The following is a 25,393-nucleotide window of genomic DNA, read 5'->3' on the forward strand; positions in this document are numbered from 1 at the left end:
AAACCACTTTAGAAACATAATGATTTTTATCGGCTTATGTTCATCAGCGAAGAAGTGTAAGAAACACTGAGGGTTCTGGTGGCGGAGGGCGCACAAGGGTAGCTGTGGAAGGCTTGTCAGTCAGCTGGGGAACCTGAAAACAGATATAAAAAACTTTCAGCTTGGCCGATCCAAAACACTCACAAGTACAAAAACAGTTAACAGCTTAATGGCAAGAAAGGTAGGGTTCTTCAGCTCTCACAAGTGTGGTGGAGATGGCAACTTGATACTGCCTCAGAAGAGCCACAAGAAGTTTCTAGAGAGGGGGCAGTTTTTAACACACAGTCCACGTCGAAGAAAATGTACCAAAGAGTCTATCACTAGCACACTGAAATAAAAGTCTTCATAGATTACTGCACCAGTCTTGCTGCTACTTATCGGAGGGTAATTTAATTCTACCTCCAAACATCTTGATATCACTGAGCTAGGTTCTTATCTAATACACTTGCAATTCGAATGTAAATACACTGCATTTGAGCAGTGAATTCAACTGTGTTACCCTTCAGCCCTCTCTGTCCTACATTACTTCCATGAATCCAACCAGTAATTAAAAAAATATTGGATTTGTCGTCCAAATCAATGTCATAACCTCTGCCGCCAATGAGAAGATCCATCTTGTTTTGGAGACTTCTGCCCCGGAGACAGCTCGCCTGCCTCTCATGAATGACGCGGCAACTAGCCTTGACACTCGATCCTAAAAAAAGGCAGTAGAATTCTGCCACCCGGACAGGTCACCGGAATACCAGACATTGATGTCCACCCCAGCATGTAGCTGTTGCTGAGGCTGCACATAGCATGTGATCCGGTGGCCTGCTTGTGCTAGCAGCATGATGGAAAGCTGGAGGGGGAGGGGTTGGGGGGGGGGTCTATGTAGATGAGCTCTAAAAATGTCCCAGGGGCTTTCCATGGTCCAGAAGCTATGAGGGGAATGTGGACAGGGGCATTGCATGTTGCAAGATGGCAGGTAGCTGAGAACAAATCGGCTTGTGGTTCAGCAGATGTAATTCATGAGTGACAGCTGGGGGGATGAGGGCAACAACTTGTTCTCCCTGTGGGGTGCATGTTCTCCCAGAGAGCAGGAGAGCCCCCTAAATTCTATGGCAGCTTGTATGACGGTGGGTCTAAAGGTTTGCAGGACAAATCTGCCAAGTCAAGGCAGCCTGATGTGGATGTGGTGACCTCTGACCATGTCGGGGTTAACCAGATATTATTGAACCCAATAGACACACAGCACCCTCCAAAAAGCCAGTGAATGTTTGCGTCTCAATTAGAGTTGTGTTTGTGTTGTGTGTGTGTTGTAGACAAACAAGTCATTACTGTCATATATCCTGTGAGGTGGCCAGTTATGGATCACTAAATGAGGTCAATATACACTTTATTCGAATCAAAATCTCGAAGACTTTGGCCCCTTGTGTGACTGAGTTTGACACCCCTGGTTTAATGTGTCGGATTAGACTGTCCTGGGTGTTTCCTGCCTCGCCCCAATGTCAACTAGGATTGACACCCCCACCCATAGGGGGGGAGGAGGTGTCACCACTATGACGTGCTCATACTTCAGTTAAAACAATGCACTAAGACCAGGCTCAGAAAACAAACCAAAAGCCTCCATTATTGAAGCACAACCTGCAGCGGCACATTACAGAACAAAGTGGCTTCAGCTCCTTGTAAAATTCAGACATCACAGTCAGCTGCCATATGAAGGTCTAATCTGATCTGCCGCTTCACCACGTCTGTCTCGAGCACAGAACATTTACAGAACACACAAGCCTGTGATGTTCTGCATCCAGCCTGCTGTGATCAGAGTGGGTCTCTATCAGTGCTCATTTGTGCGTGTGTCCATGTAACTGACTTTGGCACAGGCCGACGCCGACGGACTAATTAAGTATTGATACAAATGTTTTTGTTTCTAAACTCTGACCATTAAACCAGATGAAAGGTAGCGATGGTGGAGTCTGTAGACCGGTGAGGACAGTGAAATTGCAGAGAACTTGAGCATATTAAACACACATTAAACAATACCACATTTTTTATTTTCAATTACTGTTGGTTTTTGTGATATTTTATTGCTTATTTGACTAAAACAAACTATAATATGAAAGATATTAGAGACAAGATTATAGTACTTGAAAAGTAGGTTGGAATGCTCAGGTTATGCAATGTCATATTTGCATTTCTTTCATTTGCAACACACATATCTATCTATCTATCTATCTATCTATCCATCCATCCACCTGTCTGTCTGTCTGTCTGTCTGTCTGTCTATCTATCCGTCTGTCCGTCCGTCCGTCCGTCCGTCCGTCCGTCCATCTATCTATCTATCTATCTATCCATCCATCATCCATCTATCTATCTATCTATCTATCTATCTATCTATCTATCTGTCTGTCTGTCTGTCTATCTATCTATCTATCTATCTATCTATCTATCTATCTGTCTGTCTGTCTGTCTGTCTGTCTGTCTGTCTGTCTGTCTGTCTGTCTGTCTGTCTGTCCGTCCGTCCGTCCGCCTGTCTGTCTGTCTATCTATCTATCTATCATGCATCTTCTTTTACCCAACACTTCCACCATTCTCTAGTTTACATACCCCCTGTCTCTCCACTCATAGGTGTCGAAGTCATCCGGCCTCCCTAACCTTATCTCTGAGCTGTACCTCTGATGTACTCATTTCTAATCTTGTCCACCCACGTAACCCCGAATGAAAATCTGAGCCTCTTCACCTCTGCTGTAACGGCAACACACATAAACTCTGCCTAAGAAAGCTAACCTTTGCACTTGATATTACCATGGAATGTAACACAAGTTGATTTTTCTACAGCTAACTGTGAAAACATTTCTCGAAACAATATAAAATTCAGACAAAATCATTAAGAACTTGGAGCCTGATAATAGCCGACACATTAAAAGATCTCTTTTGTATAATGTCTAATTGTATCGTGAGGTTTTTGTATCAAAAATAATAAATAAATAATTCTCTGAATAGTTGAAACGTAAACCATAGTGGTTAGCACGTATTAAATCACATATTCATTTGTTTACTTATTTGCAACAGCCTACTTAAATAACCTTTTAGGTTACTTTTCAAGATCGCATTTTAAATATACAGGTACATACAGTATCTGTATTTTGGAACAAAGCAATATTGGCAACAGCCAGCTGAGTAAAAACAGCGAACTCTGCTGGTAATAGTAGTTATGACACGTCAATTGAAGGGGCCTCGCATAAAGGAGCCACCTTGGATGCAAAAATAAATAAGTAAAAGTTACAGCCTGGGGTTGACTCCTGACAGGAGCGTAGGGGTAGTAACTGTTCTTGATCTTAGTCTCCTGCCCGCAGGACAGCAGTTCAGCAGTTCAGAGGTGTGGTGACCCAGGTGACGGGGGCTGGCTGCAATCCTACCTGCACACCTCCCAGAGACGTGCAGGTCATGGGGGACAGGAGAGGGCAGCTTCAGGGCGGAACATATGACCTGCTGGAGCATCGCAACACGCAGTGTGGTACGGAGTGGTACTGTCGACACGGGAAATAGAAATCTGACAACACTTTATTTCACAAAGTAAAATAGTTTTGAGGCAAAACATTACACACCTAGAGTCAATCATTGATGCAAGTTAACATGCCACATATAAACAACTTTCTTTAGCTATAACAATAATCATTTTAATCATCTAATGGGTCCAGATAAAGTAGTCCAACAGTCAACTTCAGCTCCCCTTCTTCCTGGATCCATCTCTGGGTAAAGCACTTTTCTGTTTCTGAACAGGAGTTTGAAAATGTTTTTCCAGTAACTTGGTACATAAGTTATTTCACAACAGCCACAAATTACAGACTGTGTTGCAGCTATTGTGCAGGGATGACACAGATTTATGAGTCACTTTTCGACAATATCTGACTGGAAGAAGACATTATCAAGTGGCTAGCTTCCAGCTTTTGCCGCTGCCACCAGTACCAGTAAGAGGCGATGATTCAGCTGCCAGACATGTTAATGGTTCCAACCCAAGGCCTGGACGTGTCAGCTGACACACAACGACTGCATTGTGTTGACTTAAAGAAGATCATTGTGCGGGTTTTGCACTGAGAGGCTATTTTTATCGCGGGGGAATGTGCCACTGGTTAGATGAAATAAACGAAAGACTGTTGTTTATCGAACCAAATGGGTGAAACGGCATGAATATTAATACACACGTCAGAAGACACCAGCCTCAAGTCAACCTGAGAATTCAATCATTTATTAAGTGTATTATGAAGTTATATTTCACATAAATGACCAGTCAACTCAGGACATGCCGTCATGTTTCCATCCATGAGATCCCACAACATTTTATTTAGCGCCTCTATCAACTGAAATTTCAGCTGTTATCACTGACTTCCTGTCTGAGAGGAAGTAGTACTTCAAGTAAAATATGTTCTCTCATCTTCAAGCTGAGAGCCTCTGTTTAAAAATGACTTCTTGAGATCACCAGCTAATGAGAGGAGCAATGACTGGGTAACATCTCAGTTCCGTCCAACTTCACCTCTTGTACTGTACAACCATCTGGTACTCTGCGGCAACAGTCAGAACTCTGAAGAAGATTATCCAGTCTACAAAGGAAGAAAATCCATCACCTCAAAATCTGTCCACCTCCAGGACACTGAGGCGTGCAGACAGGATTACAGCCGACCCTTCTCACCCTGGAGTTTGATCTGCTGCCCGGGGGCGAGAGGCTGCCATCAATCAGGACCAGAACCTCACGGGTTCTAAAAGGTTTCTTTCATGTGGATGTCGGATTCATGAACACTTCCGCAGCCCTGACTTTTGTTTGGAAAAAGATTTCACTTTGCAATAAAAGATTGTGGAGGGAAAAGCACAATAAAAGTAAATGGAAGTCCAAGGATATATATATATATATACATATATATATATTAAAAATGTCCCAAACTCTCATACAAGCTCCTCTATCATCCCACACAAAAGAACTCTTTTATCAAAGCCTAGAGATGTGTTGAAAATAATGTTTATGAACTTATAATTTATATTGTATTTGTTTTGTTCTAACAAAAATGTCAGGAATTAGGGTTTGAGTTTGGAAGTGATGACTTGTGTCTAGACCTCAGTAGTTGGCAATCTTAGTTTTCAAAATGAAGTTAGGTATTGCAGAAATAGTTGTTCAAACCCAGAGCTACTGGCGGAGAGAGCGGAGAGAGTGCCATCCAGTGGCCTCTGAAAATGAGGGTATTGTTTCATGAAACCTCACCAGATCATCACTCAGGTTATGTTTAACTCAGTGTACTGTATTTCAGGAAATGACCATCCTTCTGTACGAGAGTCTGAGACCTGTGATGAGACTAAAACTTATCAGTTAAAAAATCAACAGACATGGTTGTTGACTGAAACTCTCGTGTTCACACTTGAACATGTTTGTTGAAACATCCAAATAAAAAATGAAATTACATTCGACTGAACTCTTTTAGTCGTCCTTTGAATGTTTCTGTGCCATCTTATGTTTTTGGTTTTACTGACTTAACGTCTTTGAAACCCCAAAAAGCATGAGTCAGCAGACCAGGACCATACTGAATACAGTTTATTGCAAAAGAAACAGTAGTCTTTTTGTCCAAAATAAATCAACAAATGAATTGTTTTCAGTGGAACAAATGTACTGTAAATTCCAGACTATCAGCCACTATTTTTTTCATGCGGTCTGAACCCTGCGACTTATATGTCATGGCTACTATATGGACTTTTGCAGTTAAACAAGCTTCATGAAGCCAAAATATTGAGCCTCATCACATCAAGCCAATGAAATCACAGACGTTTTATTGACCTTAAAGCGCTCAAAATGTTCTGTTTTCGCCCACGTATCCACAGCTCCACCAACAGAGCCGATCTCCTGGAGGACCAGAGACGAGAAGCAGCAGCTGAGACCGGCTGTGGTGTCGGAACTTCGGATACACGGGCAAAAACAGCGCATTTGGGTCGCGTAAATGTAAATAAAAGATGTGAGGTAGAGGTAGTAATAGAACATTGCCCATGCTATTTCATGAGTCAGTCCTGTTGCTGGACCGTCATCTGGAAATCACTGACCGTTCTACAGCATAGACAGCGCTGCTGCACCTGTGGTTTATAGACCTGTGCGCTTTATAGGCCGGAATTTACAGTAGTTTGTTCTGTATTCAGTTTGGTCTTGTTCATTACTCCGAGGGAGATTTTAAAGCAACAAAAAAAGATGCGCAATCTTCACAAGAACTTCTTCCTCCCAGCATCCCTTTCATGCACTTGTCAATGGCACTGTGGACATTATTTACAGAACCTATCTAGAGGTTATCTAGAGAACTCCTGAAGCTAATTCATTTCACAGATAAAGCAGCTCCTGTTGCGATGCTATCAGTTTGTGTCACTGCTGCTCAGATCAATGGCCGCCATCTGTTGGCCACCCTTTACAACACAGTACAGGACAAGGGCAGTGATCACAGGCCGCTGCGTTCGCGCTGCCGTCCCGTAGATAGGAATGCAAACTACCGAGAAACCCTGCCAAGAATCCCCAGTTGAGGACCTTTCTGGAATGTCCTAATGAGCCTTCTCCGCTGTGTTTACAGTTCCAGGCCGATGGCAACCCTGCAATCTGCCCTGCCAGCATGTCATTATCCAGCCTCCTCGGGGGACAGGGAGAATGAGTGGAGTTTTCTCCGCGAGCAGAACTTCAGATGCTTGTCTTCATTACTGACCACGCTACTTCAAACAGCCGCACACGGAACCGCGGGCACAGACGACAGCAGTTAATAAATGACAACAAATTCAGGAGACGTCTGGACAAATAGTTTGATGTTGTGGAGCCGCTGTCACGTCCAGTTAGCATCAGAGTTTGAAAAAGCTCTTTAATGCTGCGCTCTAGCAAACATGTGGCCTGTTTGGGTTTCACTTCAGCGCTCGAGGAAAGGGATCCTAACATTTTACTAAATGTAGAGTCAAGAGGGTAAATATTTCCTGGTGAGTCGGAGCACTTTGTGACCCAACAGTGTCATGACTGGTCCGAATTTGGAAATTTCAATCGGACTTTGGAATACCCCCGAGCTGGCAGAGTGTGGTGTGTTTGCATTTTTCACAGGTCCAGTATGAGTTAACAGTATGTTCAGAACAACCTCACTGAGACCAGAAACACAAATAAGAGCCTGGACCTGATTGACTTCTTATGCAACTCTGGAATGTTGGACCCGAACCATCTCAGGACACGATTTTAGTTATCAGAATTCTCTCGCTTTAATAGGGGTGAAGTTGGTGAGTAAGTTTGTGACTGTCAGAGTAAACTTTTGTGGGATAATATTGGATATAATATGTTGTGAGCATTGACACTGTCACAGGGTCACACAGGGAATGTGTTGGCAGTGATTCAACAGCAATAACTTCGTACTTAAACAAACTACAACAAATTGGGTTCCACAAACCTCTTTGTGCTGGCTCATAATACAAGCAGATGTTATGTCCAAGGAGCTTTTAGGCGATGTCGAATACATAATGAGACATTTTGTAATCACAGTGTTGTGAATGATAACTTATGTGACCGTACGCTGTGTTTTACAGAGTCCAGAACAACCCAACATTTGAATCATGTGTTCATTGTCGCATTATTGTTAACAGAAAATTTGGCAGAAAATGTTCTGAACTATTCATTGTTTTGCAAAAAGACCTATAACCACAGCAAACATGCCATCATGCACGGTAAAAGCTAACTGGAGACTTAAAGTCTTATACTGTTCCGATAAACCATAGATAGAAAGATAGATCACCACTGCCAACTGCTGTCCCAAGGAGCTCAGCTCAACCAGTGATGTTTTCAAATGGATAGATAGATGGATAGATAGATAGATAGATAGATAGATAGATAGATAGATAGATAGATAGATAGATAGATAGATAGATAGATGATGGATGATAGACAGACAGACAGATAGACGGACGGATGGATGGATGACAGACAGACAGACGGACGGATGACAGACAGACAGACAGACAGATAGATAGATAGATAGATAGATAGATAGATAGATAGATAGATAGATAGATAGATGGAGGATGATGGATGACAGACAGACAGGCAGACAGATAGATAGATAGATAGATAGATAGATAGATAGATAGATAGATAGATAGATAGATAGATAGATAGATAGATAGATAGATAGATAGATAGATAGATAGATAGATAGATAGATAGATAGATAGATAGATAGATAGATAGATAGATAGATTTCTGGTAAGATACTTGTGTGAGATACTTGTACTTTGACTTAAGTATTGCTTTTAAACGTTGATTATTACTAGCATCAAGGGTACACAGTAATTTGGTACCTCATTGTTTACTTCAATTGACACGTCAAGCATGAGCATGAAGTTATACATAATTACTGATTCTGCAGTGGTTTTTCAAGGTGCAGTGGAGTCTGTGCCAGGAACATTTCTTGTTCTTCTTTCCTGTCAGTCCTAAGGTCACACAGATGGATTAGTGGAACTGTGTTTGAATGGAAGTGTGTGTGACAGTTGGTTATCAAACCTCATCCATATATTTAAATGTAGCTATATTGAAAAGACAAATCCAAAACATTTCGTCTTCAAATATTTCATGACATGTTTTACAAGCAATGCAATGCTTTAAACTGTAGCTCCAAGTCTGCATGCCACCAAAACAAAACCATCTTCTACAGTCACTAGAAGGTTACTTTTGTTTAAAAAAATGTAGCAATAATAACTCAGTAATTCCAAGAAGTGACACTGCTGAGGACAAGGCGAGGGCCCCCAACTATTTCCTGCCAGCAACAATAGTACAGGCAGAGAAGGAGCTGGCCACCAGGAGTCATGGGGGCCTCCAACTCCTTGGATACATTCAGACCACCGGAGACCCAGCAGGACTGGAGAGGTGCCCACAGTGTGAGGAGCGGATGCCCAAAGCGTGGGAATTTCGCCCATCATATTTTTCCAAGAATTCCAAGGCAGTGACTGACAGGATGTGTGTGTGTGTGTTAAAGGAATTTAGCCTTGTGAGCGTTGGCTTGCGTGTCGTACCGTTTTACTCACTTCCGGGATCATAACAAATTAAACCCATACATTATTTCAACTGACTATTTTTTTAGTTTGCGATGGCTGCTATTTTAGAACATTAAGGAAACATGTTAGGGACTGGTCAATGGAGCAGACGACCAATGAGGCTTGTCTTGTAGGAGAACACAAAGAAGACACGTGATGAGATTCATAGTCACATTTACAACACACACATTCTACACCAACACGGACAAGCTAACACGCAAACAAAGGCCCAGCTTGGCAATGGAATTTCCTGATATATTTATGGGTGTGTACAAGTAATTGGTAGATGAGGTATCGTGAAATGGTATTGCAGGGTGCAACAGCCTCCTAATTTACAAAGGCCACTAGATGGTGCTCTTGGTTAAAAAATGATGTGATGTTCTATTAAATTTGTTGTTCAAGTCCAAACATTTCACAGCAGACAGTGCCATCTGGTGGCCTCTGAAAATCAGGACACTGTTTCATGAAACCTCATCTACACATCACTAGTGTGTGCCATCGGCAAAGACACCACTACATCATGGCCACTCTCTTCATGGTGTATGGTGCCCCCTGTCTGCAATGGTCAGTACCAATAAAAAGTGGTTTAAAGAAGAGAAGTTGAGCATTAAAATCTCCATATGCATCTCAAAGCTGTCAGAAAACTCATGTCCTAAATTTGAGTTCTTGAGTTGCTTGACCTCTAAATCGCAAATTCTAAATATGGATATTACTCTTGTGATCCGACAAACAGTGAGTGCAAAAACATTACTATCGCTTAGTTGCACAACTAAATAGTTTTCCCTTCATGGTGTTGGAAACGACTGAAATTCCTCACTGATATGTTTTGGCGCGCATTGTTGAGCAAACACACTAATACGTCAAGTTTCACATCGCCTGTTTTGGGCCTGCAGCAGGAATCCATAGCAACCAAATAGTGAGGGGAGAAAGAAGTGTGTGTTGCCTGGCTGACCTCCACATCGCTGCTGCCCAAAACCTCTGAATCCCATGACAAAAACAACATTCCACATGTAAGTGAAAGTCTTGAAGGAATTGCTGTTGAACGGAGGATTTCTCAGTCAACATGCCTCGCTGCATTGAAACCATCTGCTCTAATGTGTGACTTCCAACACTGTCAGGGAGAGAAAGGGATTGTGGGAGTGCCTTTGCGCAAGACGTGGTCATTATCTCATAGCCATGGCCGTGCACATGTGCATGATCGTGTTGACGTGCTGTGATCAGACGCGGCGGTGACCTCACTGAGTGTAAACAGATTCACAAGTGTTGTGAACGGAGCTGGCTGTGCTTGGACTGAATTTAGCACAGAATATCAGGATCGAGCACGCAGCGAACAGCCCCCAAAACATTATACACTATATTACTGTTAACGTTCAAATCACTTTCATTCAGGTTTTATTTTGTGCTTTCTCTTTCTATTTTCTCCCCCTGTTCTTCTGAACAGTGGGAAGACACTGCTGTTCATGGTACACACCTGCAGCTGAATACCTTTAATCTCCACACCTGTGCTAACCCCTTTACCTTGTGGCAGGATTTGAAGCAAACTATTTCACATGACTGAATATTCATCAGTTTCATTTGTCACTTGTGTACATGCAAGGTAGTGATGGGTAGATGAGGTTTCATGAAACGGTGTCCTGGTTTTCAGAGGCCACCAGATGACGCTGTCTGCTGTAAAATGTTGGGACTTGTACAACAAATTCAATGAAACCTCACATCATTTCTAAACCAGGAGCGCCATCTACAGGCCTCTGAAAATTAGTTTCATCAACCCTGCAATTCTGTTTCATGAACCGATCAAAGGAGACCCAAACGGAAAGGGATCATGTCACACAGTAGATCTTGCTGAGGACTATGAAGATAAGTTGGGGTGCCTGTGCTGACCCCTCCTGAAAGCCACAGTAATGTACATACACACGATGTCAACAAGATGTTTCATTTCACTCTTTAAAAAGTTTGATGAACTTTTCAGAGAAAGGCCACTGAGATGCTTCCTGGTTGTAGACTCCTTCTGTTTCCGAGGAACCACCATCACCGAGGACCTCAAATGGGCCCAGCAGAGAATGTTCTTCTTGAAGCAGCTACGAAAACTATAACTGCTGGCGAAGTTGCTGGTGGAGTTCTACACAGCCATCATCCAGTCCATCCTCACCTCCTCCATCACTGTCTGGTACAACACCTCCAGGGACAAGAGCAGACTGCAGCGCATTGTACGTTCTGCTTATAAGGTGATCGGTTGCAGCCTGCCACCTCTTCAGGACCTGTATGTCTCCAGGACCCAGAGACGTTCAGGCCGGATCAGTGCTGACCCTTCTCATCCTGGACATGGACTGTTTGTTCCTCTTCCCTCTGGCAGGAGGCCACGGTCCATCCAGACCAGAACCTCCCGTCACATGAAGAGCTTCTTCCCCTCAGCCATCAGACTGTTGAATTTGTGAACAGCCTTTGTTTTTATTTTATTTTATTTTATTTTATTTTTTCTGTCAGCACTTTATTCCAAAAAACCTTCCTAGTTGGTGGGCTCCCCACTGACCATGGCAATAAATTAAATTCTGATTCTGGCGATGTTGCTTAAATCTTCAGGTCAGATATAACAGCGCTATAAATTTTCTTGTCATTTTCTTTACGCAACATTCTACCATTGTTGATGCATGGCTAGCGAGTCTGTGTCGATACAGCCGTTATTTGTTCGAATTACCAACAACATACTGTTAATCATTGGAGGCAGTCCTTAGAGTCTGGAGGTGGCCGTGAGATGTTGTGGAAGGCCCACTGGAAGACCCCGTCAATGAAACTCTGCAGGGACACATTTATTATCAGGGTCAGTAAACAATACATTCTGATGTTAAAACACAGTACATGCCATGTACGCTCATGTTACGTTAATACAAACATTACAAAAAACTTTATACACTTTAATTCGCTTATTTAACTCATTATTTTACATGTATTTCATCATGGATTTTATAATCATGACACATCATCAACTTATTTAGGAATTTAAGCAGTACATTTGTAATTGCCATAACATTATGACCACTAGTAAATCTTCAAGTTTAAAAAGTTCTCTAAAGTTCTTTCAAATATCACTGCTCTTTCCTTCCGAAAACAATGCCTGACAAAAAAAAGCCAGTCTGACACAATAGAAGACAGATGGTCATAATTTCATCATCTGGATATAATAATCACCAGGAAACAAAATTCAACTTGTTGCTATCATCATTAATTGTTCACATCTTAACACTCACTTCTCCCAGGATGGAGTCCAGTTCCTCTTTATGGAGGATGCTCTCTGACATCACCTCTTCATCCCCTTTCAGGTTCATACCTGCAGAGCTAAGCTGAACATTTATGGCATTAAATATTTACAGAGGTTCTCCACAGTTTGATGCACATGAGTACAAGCACCTGTGGGGGTCCAGACTCGGACTCATTGCTGTGAGAACTGCAGCAGGACCAGCAGGTGGATCTTACTCTACAGAACATGGGAAACAAATCATCATGAAACAACACTATGGCTGACTGTACTGTTGTGGGTATTGGCTTTCACAAGACCACTGAAGATACATGACTTGATCCTGCCCCCCACCACCCCTCCACCCCATTTTGAAGCCCCTGACCATCTCCACTTTCCCATCCTTCAAATCAGCTCCCAGAATCCAAAAGAAGTCCATCCTTGACCCATCCGAATGAAAGAACTACAGCCGACTCTCCTCCTTTCTTTCCTCTACTAAACAGATACTGCCCTCATCACTTCTCCACTTACCTGCTGAAGGTGCAGTGACCATGGTAAATCTTCAGACACTGAACACACCGGCTCAGGTCACCGCCTCCACGCTCACAAACAACACACACCTCCTGCACTGTGACCATCTCTTGTCCTGAGGGCTGGAAGAGGTCAATAAACAAGGAAACACATGAGAAAATGTACTGTATTTATTAAAAAGGTTTGAACATATTGGACAAGATTTAGATTTCTTAAACAGGTTTTGTTCTATTGAAATCTGTTAATAATAATAACTTCATATTTGCATTGAGTTCAAGGGGAAGTATAAATGTGGCCCGTCTGCTTCATATGATTCAGGGCTTGAATTAGGTCATAAATAATACCTGATTCGCGCTGGACTTGGTAGGAGGCGCTGGGACATCAAGAGAAGACGACAGCACAGACACTTCCTGGATGGAGATGTTAGTCTGCTGTAATAGAGGAAAGTTTTATTGATGATATTATCATTCACCTAGCACAGTCCACAGTAGAAGGAGAAATGAGAAAAAAGCAACATAAAAATACAATTCAGTCATAACATCCAAAATGCTCACATTTAAAGGCTCCTGGACTTCCTCCACTTTAACTGTTGGTCTGCAGCATCTGTCACACGTCCACGGTCCACTGAAGAGAAGCATGTCAGGAAAAACCCTCACAAGGAATGCAGTTCCGAGCAACTCATATCTACATTTTTGTAAACAAACCCCTTCTTAACCTTTTATTACCAGGCTGAATCAAAGTGCCGTTATTCTAAACACGTAGAGCAAGTTGAATCTATTCACAATATTCTGCATAATAAGTGATAAAATGATGGACAACGAAAAACTGAAATTCAAGTTGTCACCCAGAGACCGTGAGATTCACTGGGTGTTTCACTTTATTTGAAAAAGCAAATTTACCACACAACGGCGGTTTGCAGCCGAGTGTGAAGCGGCCGGGATGAGGATCAGCTCCTCCATGTTTGAGGCCATGGTTCTGGACCGGAATAAGGTGGTTTGCTCTCTCCAGGTCGGTGGAGAGTTCTTGCCCCAAGTGGTGGAGTTTAAGTATCTCGGGGTCTTGAGGGAAAAGGGCAGCGTGAGATTGATAGACGGGTTGGTGCAGCGGCAGCAGTGATGCGGCCGCTGTATCGGACCATTGTGGTGGAGAGCGATGGATACAAGCGGCTAAGATGAGTTTCCTCCGCAGGGTGGCTGGGCGCACCCTTAGAGATAGGGTGAGGAGTTCGCTCATCCGGGAGGAGCTCGGGCTTCCTTGTTCCGAATGCTGCCTCCGCGACCCGACCCCGGATAAGCGGCAGAAGAAGAAGAAGAGTTGGACAGGGCCACTTCAGATATTTGTTTTAGCTTAAAGTGCCTCATTCTTTAAGAATTGAGGTCAAACACGGACACTGTGTTGACGTTTATGTAGGGTTATCACTGCTATCAATGTTAATGTATAAGAGACAAATTACTGGAGGAAAAAAACGACTTTATTTTTTAAACTCGTTATTATAATTTTAACTTCCGTTCCTATCAAATTTCCATCTTCGGTTAGTGCTCTGGAATACTTCCGCATGTTTACGCCCACGCGTGACGTCACGAAGACGGTTCCGATTGGCCCACTCCCAACACTTTTGAAGGATACGGTCATAGCTTGCGTCTGTTATTTTACGGGTTTCTAAGACCGAAAAGTGTCGGGCACCTGGGTATGGATGTGAGAGGAGGGTCCAGGCAGCTGAGGTGAAAGGCCCGCGGACAGGCGTCACAACAAATCAGCTCCCCTCCATCCTTGCACACTGCGCACTCGTCGTCGTTGGCATGGACCTTAAGACGCCAACAAACCTTAAAAGTGCGTTACATTTGCCTTGAGCGAAGAGACACTAAAAACAGCTCGCTTGGTGCACCTCTGTGGTGCTGGCGGTTGTCTCCCCCTTGTGGCGGAACGTTGCCATCGCCTTATTGGAGTGTGACGCAGGCGTCTTCTGAGACTTGACAGCAGTGAACAGCTTGTCACCTACTTTCAGAACACCTGGGAACCACATGTATTTCAGTTATAAATCTCTTCTGTTCCTTTGGAACGCGTTCTCAGTGATATCTTCTATATGCGTAATTTATTTAAAGCACATCGAAAGATGCAGTCAATCTCCATATATATATATATATATATATATATATATATATATATATATATATATATATATATATATTTTTTTTTTTATTTTTTTTTTTTTAATGACTTACCATCAGGGCCAAATTCCTTCTTTATTTTCCCTCTGGACTCACACGTAAGGGTCAACTCACCAGAGGGGCCCGCAGGCAAAGACGACCCTGAGCAATATTCAGAAACAGGGTTGGTGAGCTGTTTTATGATTGCAATATCACTAATAATTGTAATATTATTTTATTACTGTTGTTACTCACGCGGTGTCAGCTGGGTTGAAGTTTGAGTCTTAACTCTGAAAAGCTTCACTTTACTCCCTGAAATGTGATTTATTCCATTACATTTTTAATAAGGGTGAACGTGCAATAATGTACTCAGTATTTGACTTTATTACCTTGTTCACTTTTCTTTGCTTGATATTGTTGTAGCTGCTGATGGGAGTTCCTCTCTCTGTCCTTGTGGCTCCTCTTCTTGCTGTGAGATGCTGAATGACCTCCAGATGACCTTCCTACTGATTTATCTGTTCGATGTATTGACAAAAGAAATCAATATATAAATCAATACATCAATACATTGCTGTCTTACATGTATATAAGACAGCAAACCATGTTTTTTTCTTGTTATTTATAAAAAGGATTATTTCATTTACATAGGTTCAAATTAAATGTACACTTTTTATCATATCCAAGACTTCATTAAAAACAAAAGAAACAATATGTGATATTGAGAACCAATATTTAAATAATAATAATAATAATAATAACAAAACAAAATCAATGTTATTCCTGAAATGAAAAATATACACATTTAAGTCAAGAAAAATAAGATGGGAAATTCCAGACTGAATATTAAGTAATGAGAATGTCAACAGAGGTATGTTAAAACATTTAAAAAAAATCAATTGAAAAGCCAATTTAAAATGTCAGATTTTTGAGAAACACTGATCATTTTCATACATGATGCCAAATAATGCAATCCATGTCATAACAATGGTGTACTATGGGAGATACCACGGCCACTACTACTACCACCACAGCGCCAAAATAATGTAAATAAAAATTGCAATACAATGCAATTGTCAGTTCACCAAAATGACCATTTAAATTACAAGTATTGATCAATTTGATCAATCAGTTTTTGACCTTTTAAACTGTGTTTGAGCTGCGTACTTGCTTGCAGGTTGGAGAGAAGCGTCTGGAGTTTGGGGTAGCTGTCCTGGTTGTAGTCTTTGCTCAGGTAGCTCCAGAAGGCCTGGATGGTGGATCTGCTCTGCCCCAGAAGCCACGAGAGCACAAAGTACATGGCCTTGTGGATTCCTTCCTTACGCTCCCTTTCCAGAGTGTCCTATATATTCAGGTACCAGCTGAGAACCTTTTTCTTTTCTCAAGGCTCCAGAGACTCACCTTCAGCAGTTGCTCTGTGATGATATTCTTGTCTGCCAAACCGTACACCAGAGGGAAGGGATCGTCCACTGCCATGGCGATGTCAGTTCGCAGCTCCTTGAGCAGCGAGCGAAAGTCTGCAAAAGCCTCCACCCTCGACATGATCCACTTCAACTGAAGCCAGACATGATCCAGAGAAGATGGAGGACTGCTTACAAAAAGGAGGCGTGTCCTCCTTCTGCAGGGCGAAATGTACATTCGCTTGAAAGGCTGTGACATGGTCACAAAAGTGCTCAACGGTTGTCGTCTGTTTACAGTTGCCCTGCCACGGACCGATGGTGTCTCCATTATCTTCCACAAGTGAAGTCTGGCGTTGAATGAACGATGGCAGTAGGATGCTCAAATTAGTTCAGTAGTTTATCAAGCATCTACCTACAGTTGTTACGTTTGATTGTTTTTACAGACAGGACTTCATCGCGTTAATATATATATCATATACTCTATATATTAAAGTATTAAAGGTATATTAAAGGTGGACGTCCAGAAAGCATCAGAGAAAAATAAAAGTGAAGTCGCAAGCTACCAACAGCACAAGACAAATAAATAAATACCCATGTTATATAGACAAATATAATGACAGAACACAAAAAAATATCAGTAAAGATAATAAATAGATAATATAATAATGTAAGAAATGGTATAAATAGATTGATGATAAATAAACATATGATCAACAATGGTAATTAATCAGTCCAGTCCAGCACTGGGCATTTTTAATTCATAATTTGTATTTGAAAATTAAAATACTTACAGAAAATACAGAAAAGGTTGTAAATTAGAATAAATAAGTAAAATGAAAAAACGTTCTTTTAATTAATAAAAATAAATAAATAGAAAAACTCAAATGAATGATATTTAAGAGTAAAATAATAATAGAATAAAATGATAATTAGTAATTAATAATTACAAAAAATAAAAATAGGGGGTTGATCCAAGATAAAAATAATTTTAAAAATGCAATATGCAATAACATTTGTGATTTAAATAAGGTGGACCACAGGATATAGAAATGAGAATAAATTGTGTAAACTGAAAATACACACACAAATATTATATGTACTATTACATTTGAAAGTTTCAGTCCCAGCACAGTACAGTGCTAGAGCTCTGTTTGCCTAAGAAGCAGATCTATACAGTTCTATATAAACAGAATAGAAAATCAGATCGTATTTTCACAAAATAATTTCGACATTTTCACATGGGTCAAAATAAGGAAGATTGGGAAACAACTGTTGCGGTCCGCTACGGTCCTCACATGACTCGAGGCCCGGTCCAGGGGAATACCTCATGGGGATACGACACCTTGTCTCATATCGTCGCGCCACCTAGAACTTCACGGTGATGGTTCCTTCTTATTAAAAGGTTCTTTCCAGCCGAACTTCCCCTCAACAATCTGGTTTGAACGATGACTCATGCAGCAGGATCACTTTCCTTTGTCTACACCTCATGACTCATTACTGTCTCAATAAATCTGAGATCAAACTTGACAAAATAAATCACTTGGAAAGACTAAATGGAAAAACCTGGCCAGAGAAGGAGACGATTTCAGCAGGTAAATATTGACGGCTCAGAGAGTGGAGCCCTTTAATCTGTCATTTATTAATCATTAAACATATTACATTATTCATACTGGTGAACAAGGACCACTTCTACAGAGGGACGTTCACGACATACATGTTACATTATTATATACAGTGCAGTGCATTACAGTGGATCGTTACATGAGTCTCACCGGGATGGACGGATGGATGGAGGAGCAGAGGCAGGAGGAGGAGAGAAGAAAGACGGACTTGTGAGAGTAAGTTGTAGTACTTTGCATTTTTTCTTAACCACAGTACAGTTTGTTCTATAAAAGAGAAAGAGAGCGAGATAGTGCCACATTTCACAGCTACTGTCAGGTGAAATCTACAGAAGTGTCGGTGGAAATATCAAATGGTCATGAGATGCGAGAGAAGAAATGCTAGAAAACATTCTACAAAGGTCGACGGTCCTGACGGCGTGTCAAGCATCGGGTCGGCGTGCATGCGTGCTGCAGACATTCAGATGTGTTCTGCCATTTTCAAAGAAAAACGGCCAACCTCCCACCCCCAAAAAAAAGAAACAAAAATCCTTGATATATTTAGGCCTCAATTTTGGTGCTTTCCTTTTTTATATATATATAAAAAAATACAAAACATAACAGCGAAAAGAAAACCAGCTCCCTTTTCTACTTTTTGTTCTTACCTTGCCTCCTCCAATCACTTACATATTGACAAAGTATACAGTATCTTACAACTGAACAAGACTGAAAGATAATGATGTGTTTGTTTTTTGTTTGTTTTTTCATCCAATCAGATGCGAGCCCTGCATCCTTTTAAATCCAACTGGAAGCTAGTCAGTAGTAAGCAACACAACAAGCCTATGGTGTGACGGGATCTGTCTGCTGCCTATTAACATGAGCAGCCGCCCTCCGGGACGGTGGGCTCCGCCGGTTTGTCCAGCTTGATGTCGATCACTGGAGGTCGGCGGTGAAGGAAAATACAGGAATACAGAACTTTCACCTCACCTTTGATAGTCTTTGTCAGTCTGTACTGCCACCTGCTGTTCCACTGAAGTCATTGTTATCAACAATATTTCAAATGCTAACCACATTTTCTAGTTTATATAACTGGAGGAATGTTTTGACAGCTAACTTCATCTGTCATGATGTGCGATTCAGCCTTTTTAATTTTATATATACAGTATGACTATACACATAATTTTCCTTTTATTAATACTTTGACCAGCTATATCTGTTCATATTATTTACGGCCCTAAGTTACATAGCTCTCCCATCACTCCTAAGTCCCATAATGCACTGCAATAGTTGCAACATAATATACAATATAGAAAGGTTGTTAAATACTTTGAATTGAACCTAAAGGAATCATCTTGTTTTGCTTTTGAAGTAGCTACCAGCCGAATGTTTCTTCACAAATCTGAATGCAAATGATGCTCCAGAATGCAAGAGGACTTGTTAAAGTGAAGCAGTGCGGTTTGAAGAAGCCTCTTAATTGCTGGTCGCTCACTCAGCCAAACAGCCGGCGCGGCTGTTTGTTTATATGCAGCCAAAACAACTCTAAGAGATTAAAAAGGAGCCTCCTATTTCACTGCTGGCACAGTGATGGAAAAGGATACTGCCTTCAGGATTCGCGTCGTCCAAGCTTTCCATTCCTGGTAGAGCAGCCGCAACACGCCGAAAGAGCTAGAAGAAGAAGGATGTAGAGGAATGAGGGAAGCAACCTTCTGCTGCCATTATGCACGCTTGTTATCGTGCATTTATTTTAACGTACAGACAACCTGCAGTGGACAACTACAGTGCCAAACTGGAACACTTTTAACTTTGCTTCACCTCAATAACAACATGTTCTGGATATCACAAAAAAAGTACAGTAAATGTCACTCACAAAGGGTCAGCACATACCTCTGTCACGGTTCTCATTAACACCTACACATTTTTTGACACAATATAACCACGTATTTTGGTCAATATATGTGAATATTCTGAGGTGTGGTGAACTCAAACCCACAGCAGATGGCAGTCGTGCTACGGCGTTTCTATTACGCACTTATGAGCGACAGGAAGAAGAGGCTGGGAGCACTTTTTCTCACTGAAGTTACATGAAAGATGTCTTATAATACAATTATTTGTCAGACATATACAAAGATTCAATAAAAACGAATTGATTTAAAGTTAGTTTGAAGCAGTCAAGCAACTGCTTTTAGTGAAATTCAGTTGTCGTGGGATGTTGGAGTTGGAAAACATATGTCATTCCCAATTTAATAGTACTAATATTAGATAACGTTGGATGACTGAAAATAAAGGGAATGGGTGTTACGTTTTGATGTGCAGCGTCACCTGTTTGACATTGCAGCCCGTCTTGGCACTGGTCTCGATGAACATGACGTTGAGCTCTTTGGCTCGCTGCTCTCCCTCCTCAATTGTGATTTGTCTGCAAGAACCGCAGACACGATTCAGCATCTTTGTCATTGTTTTTGTTGTTTTTGTTTTTTTTACACGTGAAAGACTCACCGCTTCTCTTCCAGATCTGTCTTGTTGCCTACAAGCATGATGATGACATCACTTCCTCGCTCTGTCCTGACGTCATCAATCCATTTGTAGGTTTGTCGAAAGGAATTCACGTCTGGGAAGCACAGGATCATTTCAACAAACTTTGCCAGTTTTTGTTGCTTCAAATGCGTGAGATTGGAGCAAAGAATGACTTGTAATGTCGTAGACGACCACGGCCACCGTCGAGTCACGTATGTAACTTGGGATGAGGCTCCTGAAACGCTCTTGTCCAGCTGTGTCCCACAACTGCAGCCTTACCTGCAGACACACACTTTCAGTCTCACGGCAACATGAACACATCAGCGAAAGGATTACGATATCTGCTTGGAAACATATTCTAATCAGCATTAACACGGCGTATAAAAGGATTAAGCTATTTCGCTGAAATAACTTTTGGATAATCGTGTTAGGCAGAGAATGGCGCAGTAATGACATCAAGGATTTGTCAAAAAACAGGCAGGAAACTGGGACAGAGGATTAGACTTAGCAGCATCGAACAAGAATCATCTTGACACATGAAAATACACGTTTTAAGATTGAAAGTTTCCTACTGTTCGGTCTTCCAGGTACATGGTCTTCGATAGAAAGTCAATCCCGATGGTCGCCTGTGTCAGAAAACGGAGACAGAATGAATCACAAATCTCTGAGGCAGAAAAGGGAGTGAGAGAAAGTGGCTTAGACAAAGAACTAATTCCATTTCTGTTGCAGTCTGGTGTCAATCACTGTGTCATTGCTGCTGAGCAGATGGAAATGTGTCCCACGCGTCCAAGAGCTTCGAACTGCACGATTTAGTTTCACCAGGTTTGGGCTTTGATGCTTTCAACAAGCGTTCTTGGTTCACTGGTTACAAAATCTCCTCATTAATACTGTTGAGAATCATGACTGCAATATTACTACACTGACATAAAGTTCTGAACATGTATACACACACAGAACTATTACTTATCATGCTATCATCTCAATTTAGGAAACAAATTATTTCCTCTTCACCCACAATGTCTTTTATATTTATTATTATTTTCTATTTAATACAGTATACTGACCTCTCATGTATATGGTTGACTTTGTTTTCTCACGTGCTCACACCCACTGAGTGTATTATGTAAATGACTACTGGAGCACTACTGCCAACTGCTGTCCCAAGGAGCTCATTGCCATCAATGATATTTCAAGTACCAAAAAGGATAGATAGATAGATAGATAGATAGATAGATAGATAGATAGATAGATAGATAGATAGATAGATAGATAGATAGATAGATAGATAGATAGATAGATAGATAGATAGATAGATAGATAGATAGATAGATTTAAGTGAAATTTTGTTGCCTAAAAAAGTGTGATGACTTTTTTGCAATATATTTGAACTACTTATTCTGAAGAACAAAGAATACAATACAATTAAAATTAGCATTACTTAAGAATTTGCATTAAAATTAAAAATTTAAGACATAAAACGGGGGAAAGAACGAGCTTAGCTTTATTATGAATACAAATGAATAACATCTTCTGTAACTGCTCTGACATCACAAGGGCCGCAATAATGCCAGCAGAGGTCCACATGTGGCCCCCTGTCCCTACTTTGCCCACTACTTTGCCATTTTCAATAGATGAGAGTTCCCGAGCTGGAAGAAAACTGACAAACTGAATTTGGAAAGGATGAAAGCCCAAACTCAATGCTTAGTCATGTATTTTAAGAAAACACTTTTTTGAAGTACAGTATGTCTCTTGGTCTCATATGATACAGTAAGCTTCAGGTTTAAAGACGAACAAAGCGTAACACCGGAGCTGCGCTGGCATTAGAAGTTAAGCGTCTCTGTTTTTGGTGAGATCAACAGTGCTTTCATGCCCAACAGATCGATGTTACCGCCGAATCAATTATTCCATTTAGCATCTCCCGGGATTTTAATTCGGCTCTCACCTGGTATGTGTTGTCGAAACTGTCATACATGAACCTGGTGATGAGAGACGTTTTCCCCACTGGAACGGAGATGAGAAGTCTTCAGTTAAAATGCAAACATGAATATTACAAAAAAGACAACACATTTTCGACTCAAAACAGAAGCAAGTTAATGTGATCGCTGCCCACCATCAAACAGGATCATCTCACACCTGACAGAAAAGTGGCTCGGATCTACTAACAAGATCTGTGGGTTCAAATCCTAACAAGAGGATTAAATCCCACTTGACTGGGCTAACAGTGTAAATAAAATCAGATTATCGCCTGCTAAGTTTTAAATGTTATGGATGACACCTCCAGTGAAGTGTTATGTCAAGTCATGATATATGTTACATCTTCACACTCAAGTGCAGACAAGTTGTGTGTAAATGCTTGTCATGGCTATTTCCCACTCGATAAAAGACTTCACATCACCCCATTATTTGTCTACAATCCTCACAAACATTGGAACTCCTGACACAAAATATTTCAGTTGCCACGAATAAATGAATGAGAAGGTTAGAATGCTAGATATAATGTTTCAAAGTTACGACCCAGGGGGCATTTCCCACCCACCAAATCATTAAATGTGGCCCACAAGAGGTCTCAATACTTGTTGACGGTGCAACATCATGTTCACTTTAAAGGTCACCGGGCAAATCCCAAAGGGGATTGCAGTGTTTTAGATGTGTTTTCCAGCAAAAAGAAGTTATAAATGTCAACACTTATCTGGAAATTTACAAGGAATGATGAGGGAATTAAAAAAATTTAATTTATTTTTGCTGTTATCCATGCGACTACCATTTAAAAATTCAGAAACATTACAGTTATAAGGCGTTCAGACAATGGCTGCCTATCTCCCACGCAACGCCAAAACCCTAACAGGCGTTTTATCTAGGATTATGAGACAGCGCTTCCCAATGTCCAACGCTGGACTTTAGCTTCATATTTTTAATTTTTTTCCCCAGTTCACAGACAGATACTAACAACAAAGGTGCGAGAAAAAAAACGCCAAAATACTCCTCATATTATTTGATTTCAGTTTACAAATTCCCTGCATTTTGCTCCAGTCAACAGCATCAGACATCCCACCAACAACGGTGCAATCCACAACAGGCCAATCAAATACCAGTGTCGTGACTTGCTTGACATGGATATTAAACAAAAAAGCAAAGCAGCAGGGCCACAACGGCATGAGAATCAGCGAATTTCAACCTAATTCAGCAGAATTACCAGGGAGAAACCGCCCATTCATGAAAACCAGTATGACGGCACAACAATAATGGCATTAATGATCGGAAATTTTCCAAAAAAAAACTGTATAGGATGCCCTTCTTGCTAAAAGTCTGCCCCCTACTGTTTATAAATTTTTTTAACCTTGCTCCAAGTATATTTGATCTTCAGTTATTAACAGTTATTTAGCAGTAGGATGTCCTCAGCTTCCATGTCCATACAATTTAATGGAGATTCTTGCCCGCTCCATAATGATCCACCACGTATTACAGGAAGTTGTATGCTCAGCTGTATTCTACTGCTTGAGTTATCATTTTGGCCAAGCTCTAAACCAGAATCTGGCCCACCAAACACCAGATATCAGCTATCTACACGAGGCAGGGGTGTTAAAAATTAACCAGTTGGATCATGAGCTAGTTTGAGAAGTAAAATATGGCCGCAGCTTTAAAGCATTTCAGTGGATGTAATAGGTCTTCATGGACAGACCAGGTGTCAGGTTTGACAGCGAGGGTCCTCCAGATGACATGGAGGGTCGTGGATGCAGACAGCAGCAGTCATATGGGCAGTGGCCACAGCCAGGGGCCTTCAACAACACCACCGACAGCAACATTGCAGCACAGCTCACACACACTGGCCACACACGCACACTCTCTAGTGAGGAAACCAGTGTGAGTAATCTGGTGTTTGCTGGTGGACTGGGGTGGATTTGAGATTCTGCTGCCTCTCCAGATGTCCGAGCACGTCTTGGATCGATGAGGACCTCTGATGGGCTCCATCTTTACTCCAAACACACAGTCACCCCACCCTTTTCTCACGAGCTATAACTGTGTTAAGATACCACCACGGTAATTCGCTACCACACGGGTTTATTGGATTATTTATGGGGAAAGAAACTGCGAGGATTAGAGATGCTTCAGACATCGGCAATCTAGGGTGTGTCCCGAACACCGGGGATTGTTTATTATTCCACTTCTAGCGGAGAAAAAAATAGATAGACTCGAAAGAAGTAGACACGACGGTGAGAGCTGGATTATTAACATGTGGAATGATCGACGGAGGTGGATTAGAAGGGTAATTCTGGATCAGATTGGGGGGATACATGGCGGACGCTGCAGCAACACACATGCTTTATTTTGCAGGCAAACAACCAAATAGACGCCGGTTATTTTAGTCAACCAGACGCTTGAATTGGGCGTGATATTACCGTTTTGATCAGACGCGTGCACGCGCGCAAGACGCCCGCTGTCCCCCCTACCGCGTTTATTATAATCGTTTCAATGGAGTTGGTTCACTTAAAAACACCCTCACTTCGATATCCCGACAAACGTGGCCTTCCACACACACGCATGTTCGGTACCGGAAGGAGGAAAGAGGCTGACTCACCGCTCTGTTCCCCCAAAAACACCAGCTTGAATTTCCTCAGGGGGTTCCCCAAATCTCCTCCAGCCGACATTGTTTCGGTTCAAGAGCAGAAAGTGGACGCTTGCGGGTGCTGCTGTGGCTCGTCGGCTCCTCGGTAGTTGCCAGGGGATCCTCCTCTCCTCTCACAATGATGGGGATGCAGCTCCGCGTCCTGTCAGTCAGGAATGCTCTGCGCATGCGCGACCTCACCTTTCTACCACACTAAAGCCTTTGATATTGATTCCATTAGATACGGTTAAAAAAAAAAAAAAGAACACACAATTTTATGACAT

General features: G+C 41.6%; 2 protein-coding genes across 2 annotated transcripts; both read right to left on the minus strand.

The window, feature by feature from the left end:
• Positions 1–9: 9 nt before the first annotated feature.
• aire (autoimmune regulator) lies at positions 10–16,539 on the minus strand. The gene is made up of 13 exons (XM_053883773.1): positions 16,399–16,539; positions 16,165–16,339; positions 15,390–15,515; positions 15,076–15,162; positions 14,739–14,863; positions 14,537–14,658; positions 13,408–13,477; positions 13,198–13,284; positions 12,854–12,975; positions 12,496–12,562; positions 12,330–12,428; positions 11,797–11,883; positions 10–133 (listed from the first exon to the last, which is right to left on the minus strand). The coding sequence occupies exons 1-12, from the start codon at positions 16,537–16,539 to the stop codon at positions 11,803–11,805; spliced, it is 1,302 nt and encodes a 433-aa protein (XP_053739748.1). The 3' UTR covers positions 10–133; positions 11,797–11,802.
• Positions 16,540–18,481: 1,942 nt separating this feature from the next.
• Positions 18,482–25,278, minus strand: rab6bb (RAB6B, member RAS oncogene family b). The gene is made up of 8 exons (XM_053883044.1): positions 25,083–25,278; positions 22,449–22,507; positions 21,079–21,132; positions 20,680–20,785; positions 20,489–20,600; positions 20,315–20,408; positions 19,594–19,660; positions 18,482–18,931 (listed from the first exon to the last, which is right to left on the minus strand). The coding sequence occupies exons 1-8, from the start codon at positions 25,150–25,152 to the stop codon at positions 18,867–18,869; spliced, it is 627 nt and encodes a 208-aa protein (XP_053739019.1). The 5' UTR covers positions 25,153–25,278; the 3' UTR covers positions 18,482–18,866.
• Positions 25,279–25,393: the final 115 nt, after the last annotated feature.

Source organism: Synchiropus splendidus, chromosome 13, assembly GCF_027744825.2.
Source record: "Synchiropus splendidus isolate RoL2022-P1 chromosome 13, RoL_Sspl_1.0, whole genome shotgun sequence".
NCBI lineage: Eukaryota > Metazoa > Chordata > Actinopteri > Syngnathiformes > Callionymidae > Synchiropus > Synchiropus splendidus.